The sequence below is a fragment of the Zosterops lateralis genome (assembly GCF_965231275.1).
Source record: "Zosterops lateralis genome assembly, chromosome: 1".
In the NCBI taxonomy this organism is placed as follows: Eukaryota; Metazoa; Chordata; class Aves; order Passeriformes; family Zosteropidae; genus Zosterops; species Zosterops lateralis.
This window is the reverse complement of record NC_139762.1, coordinates 83,011,280-83,027,395: the sequence shown is the minus strand read 5'-3', so window position 1 is coordinate 83,027,395 and position 16,116 is coordinate 83,011,280. Positions and strand designations below refer to the sequence as shown.

The window sequence follows — 16,116 nt, the reverse complement described above, 5'->3', positions numbered from 1 at the left end:
ATTTCCAAAAACGTACTCATTATGGCCATAGATTGAAAGACACAAATAATAAGTTTCTCACAGTTCACTGAAAACATTTGTGTCTCTTAGAGACACCAAGCAGTCTACTTGGAAAGGCAAGCCCACGCTGAGTTGCAAGTTCACCTTCCATGTGCAAGTTTCATGGCTGCTTCCTACATGGGTACTTCTTGTCTTGAGAAGTCATGCCTGGAAGACCACTGGCACTCATGGCACTCTCTCAGAGCATTGCAGACCCTTGATTTCAGTAAGCAGAAGCATACATGGCCATGAGGCATGACTGACTTAGGAGCTAGCTCTCTGTCATATGACTACTAATTCTTATGAAATGGATTGGTGTACTTTATCGCATGTCTTAGGGAAAACATACATCCTTCACTCCCAAATAACTCCAAGTGATAGAAATATGCTCAAAATAAGGACATGAGGTGATTGATCCCAGTGGAACTGGGATCCACTGAAGTCACTGGCAAAAGTCCCTTAGTGTTTAGAAGCAGCAGAAAGTCATACTTTAAATGGATGCAAAGCTGGTAACCAGGTTACACCACAGGAGAAATTAGCAAAGGGTAAGAAGGAATTTAAGGAATGGCCTTCTAGTTTCAGATATTGATTCATTAAATCTTACCTCCAGCAAAAGCTTAAAATTAAATCTGTATTTCTTGAGCCACTGCCTTAACAGGTATCCAAAGCAGACATATTGTTGGATTTGGTGACAAATTAAACTAAACCTGAAACGAATTTAAGCAAAGGTTGTTGGTGGCTGAAGCAGGGAGATGTAATTCACATCCCATGCAGTCAGGGTCAGATTATGTGCTAGAAATCCCCTGATGGATTCAAAGATGGAGTTTTAAACCTTTCACTTCAATACAGTGTCAGAGATCCCGTACACACTGCCAAACAAAATGATGAACCAGGTTCCAACAAGGTGGCAAGAGCAGGGTCTAGGGAATGGTGCAGCTACTAATCAGCTCTCCTACCCACAACTTAGCAATGTGGAGCCACTTCAGTTAAGGCTTGTTTGGCTGCTGTAGCCCTTCCAAACTGCACTTCTCCATATTCATTATGCATCACATCCATGATGCTCTGTGGTTACTTACCATCACTTCCACCAGCCTGGTGATGCCATATTATGTCACGGAGCTATTTGTCCTGCTGATAAATTTTATTTCTGAAATTAATATTAAAATTTTAATTCATCTGAATAAACTTTAATAGCAGCAGCTATGAGAGACCAGTTTTGTATTACCCACTGATCCAAGTTTTCTTGGCTGTGGAGCAGGAGACAGGAGCACAAGTAAAACCAAGATATGGAGCTGACCCACCTCTACATTACAGGTCATTTATGTTCATAAATGAACAGATGTTTTCTGAAAGCCCGTTCTTCTCTTTTTTTCCAAAATTGAGAATGTCAAAGTTTTGTTGTGTGCTATCTCTTGCCTACTCTAATAAACTCAAAATAAGCAGCAGCAAGAAAACCCCAAACCCAAAGCAAAACCAAAAAACATACAAGAAAACCCTCATATAGTGAAACTGTAACAGAAATGTAATGTTTTAGCCATGGCGCACGTACACAAGAGGAGGGGCAATAATGCAGTACTTCAATCTGTATTGTCTATATAAAACATTTATTTTTAAGCTCTATAATGGTATTATAGAAATACATAGAATATTTTATAGTGTATTTTAGTGTACTCACTGTGAAAATAACACATTTAAGACAGGTATTCTTATGTCCAAACTTTTTAAATATATGCACTTCTTTGCCTTGCAGTATTATGTTACTTTGAAAAAGAAAATATCAGTATTTTATTCCTTGCTCCTTGCCAGAATCTTCTCATCTGGATTTCCCTGGGTCATCTTGGGTGCTCACTGCTGTGGGATATTTTATAAAAACCACGAAAAGTCCGTAGATTTGTAGATTTCCTATATTTGCTTGCATTCATGTCTAGTGCACATTGCTTGCCGTTCAATCCTCCAGGTGCCCTCTTCGTAAGTACAGTGACATATAGTGCATTCATCAGTTTGCACCTCCCGGCCTGCTGGAATGACAAGGGTTTCTGCAAAGCAGTTCGGGCCTGAAAGAAGGAGAGAGTTCATTATGTGACACCAACAGAACACTGCAATTCAGCCTAGCACAGTCCTAGACCTGGGCATGGAAAACCTATTGCAAACTGAGTAATGCTGGGCACATTAAACAACCATGGGCATCATGCACAAGGCAGAAAAGCAGCAAAGAACGCAAGGACCCTGCCTGCCAAGGTGGCTGGATGATTGTGGTACTGTCCCTGCCCTCGGTGCAGGAAGGTGCAATAAAACCTTTCTGTGCAACATGCAACTGTGACAGAGACCTGGGCACACCCTGGTGCTGCAGATGAACACAGACTGAAGCTAGAGAAAATGCCAGTTGTTGATAATTTAACAGTGCTACTGTCAGCTACTAGAGCCACTTATACATTTTATTACATTTTTTCCCACTGGAAGCAAGCATTTTAGTTACTGTAGTAATCATAGTATCACATTAGTTTATCTTCCCTTTCATGAGAAAATAGCCTATTTCCAGCAGAGTGGAATAGCTTCAGCCTCTTCTGAATGAGGAACGTTTTTCATGTATAAAATGAAATATTCCATTTTATGTAAGTCAGGAAGTCTACAAACACCTCTTTTCATAGTACACTGAAATAACTTCATTTCCAAGGATGAGGCAGGAGAAAAACCCACCAGCACAAGGCTCAGAAGATCAATCTGGTTCTTTCAAAAAGCAGAAGGCTGTGAGGGCTGTATTATCTATATTTCTGTCAAAAAAGAAATCTATTTGTACCCTGAAAATTCACGTGCACTTGCAGAGCAGCATTAAGCCCTCCAACCATGTATCTATCTACTGTCATGCCCCCAGTGGAACTCGGCCCTTCCATTCAATGAGCACACACAGCAGCTGCTCAGGCACAGCCTGGCCACTTCACAACACTTTGGCATCACTGTCATTGGGGCAGGATTTGTAGGAAGAGCCAGGATACACTGATCTGGTACTGCTGACATTCTTAAAGGCTATGGATGCACAAAACACTTGTTGACTGCCAGCCAGGCTGCCATAGAAGTAAATATATCCCAGATGGGCTCAGTCTTCCATTGCTGAGGGTTTACTACAAGACCTGCTCCAAAAAGCATGGCTGCTTCTTCCCAAAAAGCATGGCTGCTTCTTCCTCTACAGAAATGTAGCCCACCTCATGGGCTGCACATTTTAAAGCACAAATCAAATAGTTCACAAATCAGTTTTAACAGTTACCTCATTGAAACAGGTTATGCCTTTGTGTGCACACAACAGCCTGAGAATTAGATGCCCAACTGGCCATAAAGAAAGCCTTTCCTCACTGAAGAGTTACCTCTAGAAGAGACCTGCAGGACCTGCAGAAATTTGCTTTCCCAAATTGTACTCCTTCTTAATTCTCTGAATATTTAAGCCCATACTTTGTTTTTCATAGAATCACAGACTGTAGAACCATTGAGGTTGGAAAAGACCTTAAAGGTCACTGAGTCCAACTCTTCACCCAGCACCACTGTGCTCACCATGAAACCTTGTCCCCAAGTGCCAAATCCACATACCTTTTTAACATTTCCAGGAATAGTGATTCCACCACTTCCCTGGGCAGTCTATTCTAATTTTGGAATTGACTGTTGACAATTACCTCCAACATATGGCTTCTTCCACAATTTTGGGTGACTTCCTGCCCATGTGGATGCAGAAAGTGCCGCAAAATACAGCATTTCTCATCTAAAATCACCTGCTTCACAGTAACAATCCTAATGTTACTGCGGATAGTTCTGTGTTTTCAGTCCCTCTGTTCACGCAAACACCGAAAGGAGGCCTTTTGGGATGGAAGCAATGCTCCTGGGTCCCCACTGCACACTGGGACATGTCCTGGGTTTCAGCCAAGGTAAAGCAGAGTTAACCATGCTGTCCTTGATGGAACTTTGTTTAAAATATTTGAATGTCGATCTGTATAATTCTGTTTCTGTGAAATACAGCATTCTTCTTGGACCTAATAAAGTTTCATCCCAAAATGAGTTCACCTGCACATTAGGTAAAGAAACCTGAATGTTTTGCATGCTGGACTGTAACAGCCCCATGATTTACAAGGTTATAAAATATAAAGAGTTAAAATATTAAAAGCAGAATCTACTTTCCATGGAGAATTTGTATGAAACCTCCAAGACCACTTGAAATTTAAACACTATTTAAAAGGCACCATAGGAAAAAGTGATGTCAATCCCCTCTACAGGATTTATTTTATTCTTGGAAAAGCAAATGTTATAGGTTATACTTGGTTATAAAAACCAACTGGGGAATGAAGTAAAAAGGGTGCAATACACATAATTCACTCAGATTCAGAATGTAAAAGCCTCCAGTCACAATTAATAACACTTTAATGTCATATGTGATGAGTCTTTTTTACACCAGAAAGTTATTTAATGTAAAGATTCAACAGGTTAGACCTCAACTGTTAAACTATTTTATATGGGGGTAAGTCATTGCTTTGGTAAATCTACAGAAGAGCAATAACCATCTACCTGAGAAAGGGACCTGAAAAAATAAATGGCAGCAACAAATACTGTTTTAGTACCATGGAACTTTTCCTTAGAAAATTGCCCATTTTCTGGTTCTGCATTTGCACCCACCATTACTGTAAGTACAAATCTTATATCATATTTAAGCTGACAACAGTCAGCTGGCATCCTTGCCCTCATCTTTTTCTCTGCAATATCACTCACAACATTGAGGGTAATGTCACAGAAAAGGTCATGAATGAAAAGGCTGAACTGACTGGATTACTGCAACATCATGCACATAAATGTCAGTGCAATATAGTGTCCAAACAAGGGAAAACAATTCCACAACTCTCCTCTTATTATTTCTCCAAACTCTCAGACTTCTAGGGAAAATAACTCTGAGCTTCACCCTAAATCCTCATTCAAACTTGAAGCTGTATGAGCTTGTCTAGGCTCTTGGTGTCCTGTGGCTCCCTTCCCACCAAGCAGGGAATGCTCATCCCTTTCCTCTTCCTCTGAGGAGCAGACAGAACACAGACTTACATGGCTGGACTGATGAGATCAGCTGCAGTGATGGGGTATATGGGGGACAGCACTGGTGGGACCCTTGGTGAAGGGCTGCTCTGGCTGCTCTTGTGCTTCCAGCAGCCCTTACCTGGCCCCTGCCTGTCACACAATCACAGAATATTCTAAGTTGGAAGAGACCCACAAGGATCATCAAGTCCAGTTGGAGTGACAATGATGATGAAGCCACTAATGATTCTCTGCCTGTCTAAAAGGAGAGTGCGAAAAATGAGGAACTGAAGATTTTGAACAGACAGTAGGAAAGCCAGGAGGCATGGCAGGCACACAAAGGCTGGTTTTAAAAGCTTAAGAGTGCCTTTATCTCTGTCTCCCATTGAGGAGGGCTGTCTTCCACATTCAGAGTGGATGAGCTGCCCCAGTGGAAAGGCACTTGCTGAAACTACTGCTTTATTTAAAACTGGGCAGTTTATATTGATTTAGCGAGATTTCAAAAACATAAGCCATTTTAGCCATTTTTAAGTTTGCAAAATTACCTGACTTAGCACATGAAAAGCATTTTCAAGTAAATTGGGGCTGTTCCAACCCCACAGCAGTGGTGGGCTTTCTCACTAGGTGCTGCTCCTGCAGGAGCAGTGCATTTGACCTCCTTGGTGTACAGAGGAGGTTATCTGCTTTCTGAGCTCCTTCTTGGCTACACCACTACTCTGCCCAACTTCAGCACATGGTACTTGCTCAGTGCAGCACTGGCTGGTTGGCTCTGCAGTATAAACCTCCTGGCCCCATCCTCAACTGTGTACACTTATATAGGACTAAGACAGTCAGTAGTGCTGCACTTTTTCAAGCGGATGAAGATCTTGCCGTATCACTCTTAAATCTGGCAGAAAATTCATTATGACATATGACTGTATGACTGTATCAATTCTGAGTGCAGCTTGAAATCTTCCACGATGTTGTTTGTTTTCTTAAAGTATACAACTGGTGCTGTCAGACTCCACTCGAGCCATCCCATGCTGGTATCAGCACAGATTTCTTTCCCAGGGCTAAGGCACAGTTGCTGCCATTGCAGTGAAGTCTTAGAGCAGCAAGTTCAGTGCAAATCCTCAGTTCTCACACTGAGCACCAGATTGGCATGCAGCTCTTGGCTTCTCTGCATCTGAAACAGTGAATCCTAGCTTCTAAAAGCAACATTTTTACTGCAACCTAAAGAACTAAGAAGGCAGATTTGGGTGGTTAATTCATTAAGTGATTATAAAAGGGATCCTCATCTCAGAAACACTTAAAAACTAAAAAAGTTTCAAAATATTATTGAGGTAAATGCTGCTATTGTAATTTTTTTTAAAATCATTTTGCTGGTCCTGTGGAAAATTTCCAATGACTTATATGCTATGCTTCAGTGTTGACAAAGACAACAATCTAATTAAAATGCAAATTTTTTTATCTCAGAAGGAAACAGCTGATGCCAATTCTCAGTAGAGAATGCCCAAACCACTCACCTACAGAAGTACCTGTAACCTTGACAACCTCAGAAGTGCATCTCTGAAACTACTCCTCCCCTCCTTCCACAAAACCACAGCTGTATGTCATGGAGCTGTTCCTGTTTCCTCTTCCTCCTGGTCTTGCTTTTGAATGGGCACATGTTCCAATCAGGTAAAAAATATGAGATACGGCAATTTGGTAAGTCACGATTTAATCAACTGTTTTCATCATGTGTTAAACTGAATCATGGACAAAGAAATCTGTTCAACTGCAACTTAATGTGCTTGCCTGGAGAATAAGTCACAGTTGATTTTTGCCAATTAAAACTACAGTGACAACCTCTGTAATGCAACACTTTGGTGTAAGATTGCTTTGGGCTCTGGTTTGTACTAAACTTCCTCACAGCTGCCTCTCTAACAGCTCCTTGCACAGTCAAACAGGCCACTTCCAAGACACCTGACGGCAGTCCCATCTACCCTGACAGTTTTCTGGCATTCATCTCTGGCATCATTCATTCTGGCATCATTCATGTGGTATTAGTGCACATCATAAATTACACAACCTCAACATTTAGCTCACCCCCTTGTTTTCATTTACTCTTTTTTTCATTTTTCATGGAGACAGTTCCAACAGTTACAACACGGAAAGAGGTCCTACACTGCCCTGGAAGTGTTGAGAATCATGAAAATATACAAGAAGGAGCTGTGCTGGGTGAGCTCAGAGGTCGACCTGCACCAGCAGCATCCAGAAGGAGATGCATGGGAAATATACAGGGACAGAGCAAGCACACAGATCCAGCTTCCAGCACTGTCTGAATTGGAGATTTGGTAAATGGCTCCTCCTTGCTGAATTACTGGAATTAATGGATGGAGTTAAAAGGTTACTTCACGATTAACCCCTCCAACATCCTACTGAACTCAGACAAACAGAATTGGTTTGCAAGGAGGTCCAGGGCTATTGTGCACAGGGTAGAGCGGTTTTCTTTTGTTGTCCACCCACTACCTAAACTTGGCATTTCAAAATCCTCATAGTAGAAGAAGTGGTAACAACCATCTCCATCTCTGTCACGCTGTTCATGATCTTATTGACCTATATTATGCTTCCCTTCCACCCCATTACTTCACCTGCAATTCTGCACCCCCACTGTTTCTGCTGACCTCCCCAGGCCTCCCCCAGTTCTGCTACCTCTTTTTGGAGCTGTGAGGATCAGACCTGCGTACTACACACAAATTGGAGAAACACTATGGACCTGTACAGTAGCACAGTGATATTCCCTGTTTTGTTTCCTATTTCCTCCTACTTCCTGATATTTGCCCCTCTATTGTGACCACTGATGAAAAAGTTGAGCTGACACTTCCATTACATTTATGAATTTTACATCAGATAGAAATCTTACAGAAACAAATGTATCACTGCACTCAAGTAAAATCTGCCGCTGCCTGTGTTATGTGAAAGTTTCACTGTCCAGAAATGCTACTTGACAGTCTCCCATGTACAACAAAAGTGTTTTTGCTGTTCCATCATTTCAGGAACATGGTGGAGAAAGCAAGGCCTTCCCTCCCAACTCTCAGATCCTTTTTCTTTCTGAGGTTTTGAGACTTTGAGGATGCCAGGGAGACTAAAAAACGACAGAGCTGGAAAATGTAGCCAACCACCTGCCTGCATTTCAAGCTGTCTACTGCTGCGGAGGACCTGCGATGCCACAATAAAAAGCCAAGGATGTTTTGGAAGTTACACTGGGGAGCTAGGACAGCTAAGGACCAAACCACAGACCGATGCTGGCTGTGCTTACCTCCCAGTGCACAGGGACACAAAGCCCCTTCTTACCTGCTTAGATATTCGAGATGGGTTTGTGCTAATGTTGCATAGTGAGACATTAAAATAAGGCTGCTGTGCCATGTAGCACCACAACAGAAAGATTTCTGAGACATGGGCATTATCTCCCTCATCCTTCTCAAATCTAATCACTTTCTCCAGAGATAGTATTGGCACCTACTTTTTGTCCTTCTAATCTCTTCTAAAGGGTCTATATCTCCCCGACTTGATTTTGTTTCCCTCTCACGTGGAGGTTTGTGTGTATTTATGTAACACATCTATCTCCTGTGAAATGTCAGCTCAGAAGACAAAGCATGAAAAGCAGCTGACAAAAGGAGTCTGTGACCAGGATTACAACAGACTCTCATTCTCTCTCAAAAATAAGTTCATCACCCCTGCTTACTGTCATGATTCTGACTTCTCCAATCCATCGAAATCTTTTACTTGCCTCAGTACCTCTGGACACAACTGAACCAAGTCCAAAAGAGAGTTTTCAATTACAGAAGAAGGATTCAGGTAAACCCAATCTTAAAAGCAATTTGAGATCCTGAAAATCACGTACTATTTCCATAGTTTATCAATGCTTTAAGATAGCCAGAGAACCATGGCAAATATCCTAACAGACTTCCTGTAAATGTGTGTATATATATGCAGGACAAGGAAAAGCAAAACAAAAGTATATCTATTTTGTGATATTTCCTAGTTACTATGGGAAGTAACAAAAAAGCTGTGGGTGCAATATGCAACCTACCATGAAAGCATCATTTTTTTTTCATGCTAGGCAAAGCTTTGGCGATTTTAAGAATAATAAAACCCCTCCTTCTGTTAGGGCCATATTTTTTTAGATGCATAGAGAAATGACAGATTGGAATAAACACTTTAAAATAAAATTTTGTCAACTCATTTAGAAGGATGTGTATAACAGTGTCTGCTGTGAGCGGACAGATAGAAGAGAGGCCAAGGAAGCTCTTCTGTATCTAAACAAGGTGACCATGTCATCAGTGCTGTGGCAAAGTGGGTATCAAAGCTCTGGTACTTGCTGTAGCCTACATATCCCTCTGTGTGTGTTTATGTGCTTTAATCCAGAACATAAACCAGCTATAATCTACTTAAGAGCTGAGTTTTAACGTTCTGCTGATGAGACTCGCGAGCCCTGTTTACGACCATGTTCTGTTGTTTTACTTTTTCATTTATCACATCTGACAGCACCATCGATGAACATTTTATTCTGGCTCCAATTCTAGAAATCGCAGTGGTGTCCAAAAAGGCCCACAGAACATGAAACAATGCCATCATAGCCACTGGACTGATCTTTTCCACCACTGCTTCTTCCCAGCTCTGATTCTCTATCACCTTGCACTTGATGGTAACGTTAGCATCCCTGGAATGACAATGCCAAATACTACCAGAACAACTGACAATGCCAACAGTACCACTACCAAAAAGGGATGCACAGTTTTGCAGACAGAAATGGCTTGCAGGAAGGGAACAGTCTGCAACCTGCCACTACTGCTGTCTCCTTAGATTTTCAGGTGTATCCAGCGAGCAGCATTTCAGATATCTGCTTTTTATGTACTGAATACAAAGAAGCAAAGGAGCATCGAACACAACACAATCCAATACCACATGAGCCAAATAGAAAGCCTTGAAGCATAAAAGGGTCCAATTAAACATGAGGCTTGACTGCCATAAAAATAAACTGCATCAAACAACTTCCTTTATCAGAGAAAATACAGAAAGACTCAAATAGGCTACTTAAAATGATTTTCAAAGGTCCTATGTCTTGTAAAAGGACATTGTATTCCACCCAGGAATGGCGTCAATTAGACATGAGATGAACATTGTGGGTATCTCACAGAAAATTACACAAACACTTAGATGCCAACAAGCTGTGCATTGATTTTAGGCTCAGCTTTCTTGCAGGTCTGTCACAGCCCAGATGATCAGGAAATTAAAGACATCAGGCTTGATTGTATAGAGAAAAATCATGTCAGATGCCTGAGATAACAAAGAATCACAGAAATGTTTATGTCGGAAAAGATCTCTAAGATCCTTGAGTCCATATATTAACCAAGCACCACTAAACCACATCTCCAAGTGCCACATCCACATGCTTACTGAATGCTTTCAGGCATAGTGACTCCTCTGTTCCCCTGGGCAGCTTACTCCAATGCCTGACCACTCTTTCTATAAAGATTTTATTTTTAATATCCAGTCTAAATCTCTCCTGACACAACTTCCTCTCATCCTGTCACTTGCTACTTGGGAGAAGTGACCTGCACCTAGCTGCAACCTCCTTCCAGGCAGTTTCAGAGAGCAACAAGGCCTCCCTCCAGCCTCCTTTTCCCCAGCCTAAACAACCCCAGCTCCCTCAGCCAGTCTTCATAGGACACACAGTCCCTAAATCAGGTCCACTGCCCTCCTCTGGAAATGCCCCAGCACATCAATGTCCTTGTAGTGAGGGACCCAGAACTGGACACAGGATTCCAGGTGTGATGCTAATGCTGAGCCCTGGGGACACCAGTAGTGACCAGCTGCCAGCTGGATGTAACTCCATTCACCATCACTCGCTGGGTCTGGTCATCCAGCTGTTTTTTTACCAAGTGAACCAGTCTGAGCCATGGGCAGCCAATTTCTCCAGGAGAATGCTGTGGGAGGAACAGGAACTCTTGGGGGCTGGCACTCCTTACCCTGCTTACCACAGTCCCTGCCTGCTGAGCCCAGTCATGCTTGCAGAAAGCTGCCTGCTTGCACTTCCCTTAGCTTCCCCTTCCTTCCCTCCCTGCTTCCCCCTGCACCACCCAGGCTGTGAACCAGCCTGGGCTAAAGCCAGCCTGCAAGAGAGGAGGTGGTTTTGTCTGGGACATGAGCTGTGGTGCAGCATTCTGCAGAGATGCTTGCAATGGAGTGGAGCCCAGGGAGTGTGTGGGAGTAGCACTGGCTACTTGGAAATTACTTCAGAAGCCCAGAGAGGGCAGTCATGTCTAAAAACAAACAATCACTGCTAATTTTTCCCTCTGTTACAGAAACTGCAGAAGCATTGCCAGGCACTGCAGGGACTGGCAACAGTAATGGGGCAGTCTGTGGGCTGCAGTGGGGTAAAAGCCTGCTTGCTCCAGCACTTGCAGCATGGGAGCTTAAAAACCCTGCTGTTGAGGTTAACGGGGTTAATCCTTCCTTTTCTTAAGCTGTTTATTCATCCCAGTGACCCTGCTGGGCTTGGCAGGATAACTGGGGCCCTGGTGAAAGACCTGCTCAGCACTAAGACATCTTCTTTGCAGTGGGGAACATCAGCTTACCCTTCAGATTAAGCAAGCCATGTGAAATGCCTTTGTTGAAAGGTCCTCAACAAGTTATCCTAAAAACTGTTATGCAAGTTTAAAAAGATTCTGCTCTTCCAAAAACATGACACAGGCTTCAGAGATTTGCTGCAAACACTGTAACTAAAAGCACATTTTAATTAGCCAAAACACTGCAACACTGGTGGGCTGTAGTGTCTATCATTGAGCTTAGGTCGCTGAGAAGTGGTCAGTAACTTAAGCAAAAATGCACATACAGTCAGGATTATCTATGTCCTGAAACACAGGCTAAATACAGGATACTAATAAAGGATAAGATTTAGAGAACTACTTTGGGAAAATCCCTAAAGATTTCAACTAAATCAAAAGCTAAAGTGGTACCAAAATACAGTATAATTCTGCTTTAGCAATGAAGCAGAATCTAAATCAGTATATTTTTTCCAGTGACTGTAAATCACTGGGTTTTGAAAATACAATATCTGAGGATGGCCAGTGGCTACTTAGTACTACAAGGAATTATTCAGTCCAAACAAAAAACATCATCAGTCAAGCATCAGTCATTTTTTCACCACATTTCAGAATATAGACACTGAATACAGTTAAACCAGAGGTTATCTTTCTTACTGAGAATGATTTATACCAAAATCCTAAATGCAGTATCATTCAAGTCCTGATAGACTGTGACAACAGACAGTGACAACTCTCTCAATTACACAGTCCCCTTGCAATTTTAGGTACTTTATAAAGGCTTGGCTTTGCTTTTTGTTTTGTGTCATCATTACTGATTCTTTGGGCTTTTATTTTTGTTTTACTTATGATCTTAGGGGCTTGCATACAAAGAAGACAGATTTCTAGCCACTTTTCACTGGAGTTGATTTGTCCTGGTTGTAGGTGCACAGATGTCCCTAACATGCCTCTCTCTAGGTAATCTGCTGCTGAAGTGATACACAGCAATGAGAAAAAGATGTCATTACTGAAGGAGCTGCAGTTTGGAATCTCAGACACCTGTGTAACCCTCTCATACAGACAAACTGTGAGCAAAGCTGACAGCTGCAGAAAGAGGAAACAGAGGTTAAGACTCTTGAAGGGAATAAAGTTTGTGCAGTAACAGAAATAAGTGGTCTGTCACATCTGAACTGCTCAGCTTTGTACTTGAAGACTTTGGCCCTGTGGCATTTCGTTGATTGTATCAGTGATTTTGTGCTTATTTTAAAAATTTCCTTTGAGTTATAGAAGGTAAGTACCCAGCCAAGACCAATACAAGGACAACTGTTATTTAAAACATTAAAAAAACCCCAAACATTTCCATAAAGAATATTCTTCAATTTATACTGAAGACTGACCACCTTTTTTTCCTCTTCTATCTTTCTCATTTAGAATGTTTCCAATAATCTTCCTCCTAAAACCAGAAAAATAGTACCCCTTCTTACAGGAATAAAAGTGTCAGGGATCTGTGCCAAAGAATGAATTACAACTGTCAGCATGTCATGCATCGTTTTAAAATTCAATGAATTCTAACAATGTCCTTTGCTGCGCATTGTTAGCTTCACTGATTGAAATAAAAAGCTGTCCTTGTGAAAAACAGGTGTAATGCATGGGAACCAGAACAGGAAAATGGAGAACCTATTTAGTTACCAGTCTTAACATATTACTTCTATAGGTGTGAAAATTTAGAAAATTTTGTAATTGCTAATTGGTTTAATGTCATACTATTACTATGTGAATATACTTGTAGAAAACGGAGTTATTAGGCTTATGTAAGGAAAAAAATTCCTTAGCAGCTAGCTTTAAGATGCACCTAAGTTACTCCACAACTGAGAAAAATCACAGTATTTTTATGAGCAAAAAAGAAGTTATGCTTTGCCCTCCATGCTCCTCAATCAATAATTCCAGCTTTTTATCCCCTTTAACGATTTTCCCCTGGTGGTTATGAAACACAGCCCTGACACAGCTTGCTTTGGAAAGACTGCATTTTGTACCCGTGGAGAAAGCTGAATATAAAATCACAGGAAAATGTCTCTGTGAGAGCATGCTCTTCCCGCCCCTGGTACCCCAAGTAAGGTTCCCAGAGCAGCCCTACTCCCATGGCTGGCCAGGAATGTAGTCTGGGAAAAGTTTGGCATTGATCCCTGTTCCAGCACACTGTTTCTGGACAGACACAGTTCTGGGGACAGGCACCCAGCTTTGCCACCTGAAAACGAGGGATCTGGTCCAAGCCAGCCATCTATAGACTCTGTATCTGGAGGGAAAGGAAGAGGCATCCTTGGGGACAAGTCCTTGCACATCCTGCAGACAGGTGCTGCACAGCTGCTCACTAGTCTGGTCTGCTGGTTGAGCTCTTCACCAGCACATAGGCATCCTCCCCACATTTCAGCCCCATTTCTCACACGGGCTCCCTGTATCACTCTCTTACCTCATCAAGGTCTAATACAGAATACTGAGTGAGATACTAAGACAACACCATTTGGATGAAAGAAGTACTCAGGATAGGAATGGGTGCACCAAATATTAGTTATTCTGTTGATCAGAAACTGTCAACAAGTCAGAGCTGAAAATTTGAGACACCATTCGTGAGGAGACTTCACACACTCCACTTAGGATCATGTCTAAAGCCAGCTTTTAAGAAATACTACCAGATATTATGCAAATCTAAATATATTAAGTTGCAACATGAAAAATCCATCACTACCTGAAGTTAATTTCCTCTTATTTCCATTTGCATCACCCTCACACAACTCATGAATCAAAAGCTTGCTAACAGGGATGCTTTGGAGTAGGACGAGTGGGAAACCAGAAGATGGAAGGGTCGATTCATTGCAAAAGCAAAAAATCAGGAAGCCACTGATGCTGGAAGAAACCAAGTTAGTGTGATTTCAAACAGGAAGGAAAAAGGAAGAAAGCAGGCAGGGTGACTGGCAAGATTATTTTAAGGAATCACCTTTTTGTTGAGATAGAAAGACAGATGGTTTGAAGTGCGAGACATGAATCATGAAAGATATGAGAACCAGCTTTTTTAAATATAAGGATTGCCTCTGTGAGTTTTACAAATCCTTTCATCCAAGAGGAGTGCAGCAGACAGAGATTGCATGTCACTCACAGGGGCACATATAAAAGGGAAAAAAATCTTCTACATAACACCACTAAACTTCACTTTTAGAGCCTTAAACAGCATTTATTTTCCCAGGTGCTGTGAAGCCAAGAGCACCATTTGATAGTGCAGTGCTCTCCTCCCATGATATTGTCAGTGCAGCCTCTTTATTTCCATTACACAGGTGTGAGAAATTGGGCAGAGCCCAGCACAGAGCACAATCCCCTTGGAGCAGAAAGATTTTTGGCTTCCTGGGCATATGCCAGCTGAGCCAGGGGCTAGTGAAAGAAACAGAGTGAGGATGATAAGCTCAATGTTCCCTTCAACATTCCCATGGCAACTTGTTAAGGGGTATCAGTGGATCGAGTCTCCATATTCAGCCACCAACATTAACATCACAGGGTGGGCTGTTTTGGCTAGGAAGATTTAACAGTTCATCCCAGTCACAGAGCAGGATACAGACACCTTCAAAAAACACCAGGGCTCATGTAGAGCCCTCTGGTTTTAGCCAATGCAAACTCACAATCTAAGAAGCCAAAATTCATGTAATGGAGGTTGCAAAGATGTCTGCTGTTCTAAGGAGAGACAAGATATTCCCAGTCAGAGGCTGAACTACTTAAATGCCCAACCACTAAGGCAAGGCACTAAGCCCAAGAGGAGACAAGCACTTCCAGTATTTCTGGGGATCCTGGTCACAGAAGTAGCCATCAAGCTCTTGCAAAGATGCTCAGGGAAAAGTAAGAAATTGAATCAGGCCTTTCATCAAATTAATTGTCCAGAAAATCCTGAAAAAAATCAAATTGGATTCCAGAAATGGCCCCCAAGATGGCCAAGTTGACACTGGGAAGCTGGGCTGCTTCCTAGAACTTTGTTTTCCTTTTTTTTTTTTTTTTTTTTTGCTAACATGTAAGACCTCTGGAGCAGTTACTGAGGCATGAAAAGCAGTCTTTGTATTTACAGTAATAGAATTATTGTAAACCTATTCTTAAATATTTCCACATATTATATGCTTCTTCTTGTAAAATTATCTCCAAAGGCAATTATTATGGAAATAAAAGTTCTGGAGGAAAATAGCTGGTGCTTTTATGTTTATCCGAAAGCCATGTTTGTTTTTTCCTAGGCAAAACCAAAGCATTATGAAACTGTAAATGATTCCCAAGACATTTTGGACTGGTTTTTTTGAAACTCAGATTAGTGCACTAGAAAAAGAGTAATAAAATAATACAAAAGTGGTATAACTAAGACTTAAATTTTACTTTTCTAATGACGTTATTACTCCAGAATGTCCTACAACCAACAATTAAACACTTAGTGCATGATTACAGTGATAGCTACTCAGTCTTGGGGGTA

General features: G+C 41.6%; 1 protein-coding gene across 1 annotated transcript in view; it reads right to left on the bottom strand.

The window, feature by feature from the left end:
- Window positions 1-1,717: 1,717 nt before the first annotated feature.
- The window catches only part of VWC2 (von Willebrand factor C domain containing 2), a 52,841-nt gene continuing 38,442 nt past the window's right edge, over window positions 1,718-16,116 (bottom strand). The window contains exon 3 of the mRNA XM_083870992.1: window positions 1,718-2,093. Within this exon, the coding sequence (XP_083727118.1) occupies window positions 1,942-2,093 (152 nt within the window). The 3' untranslated portion in view covers window positions 1,718-1,941. The remainder of the gene's footprint in view (window positions 2,094-16,116) is intronic.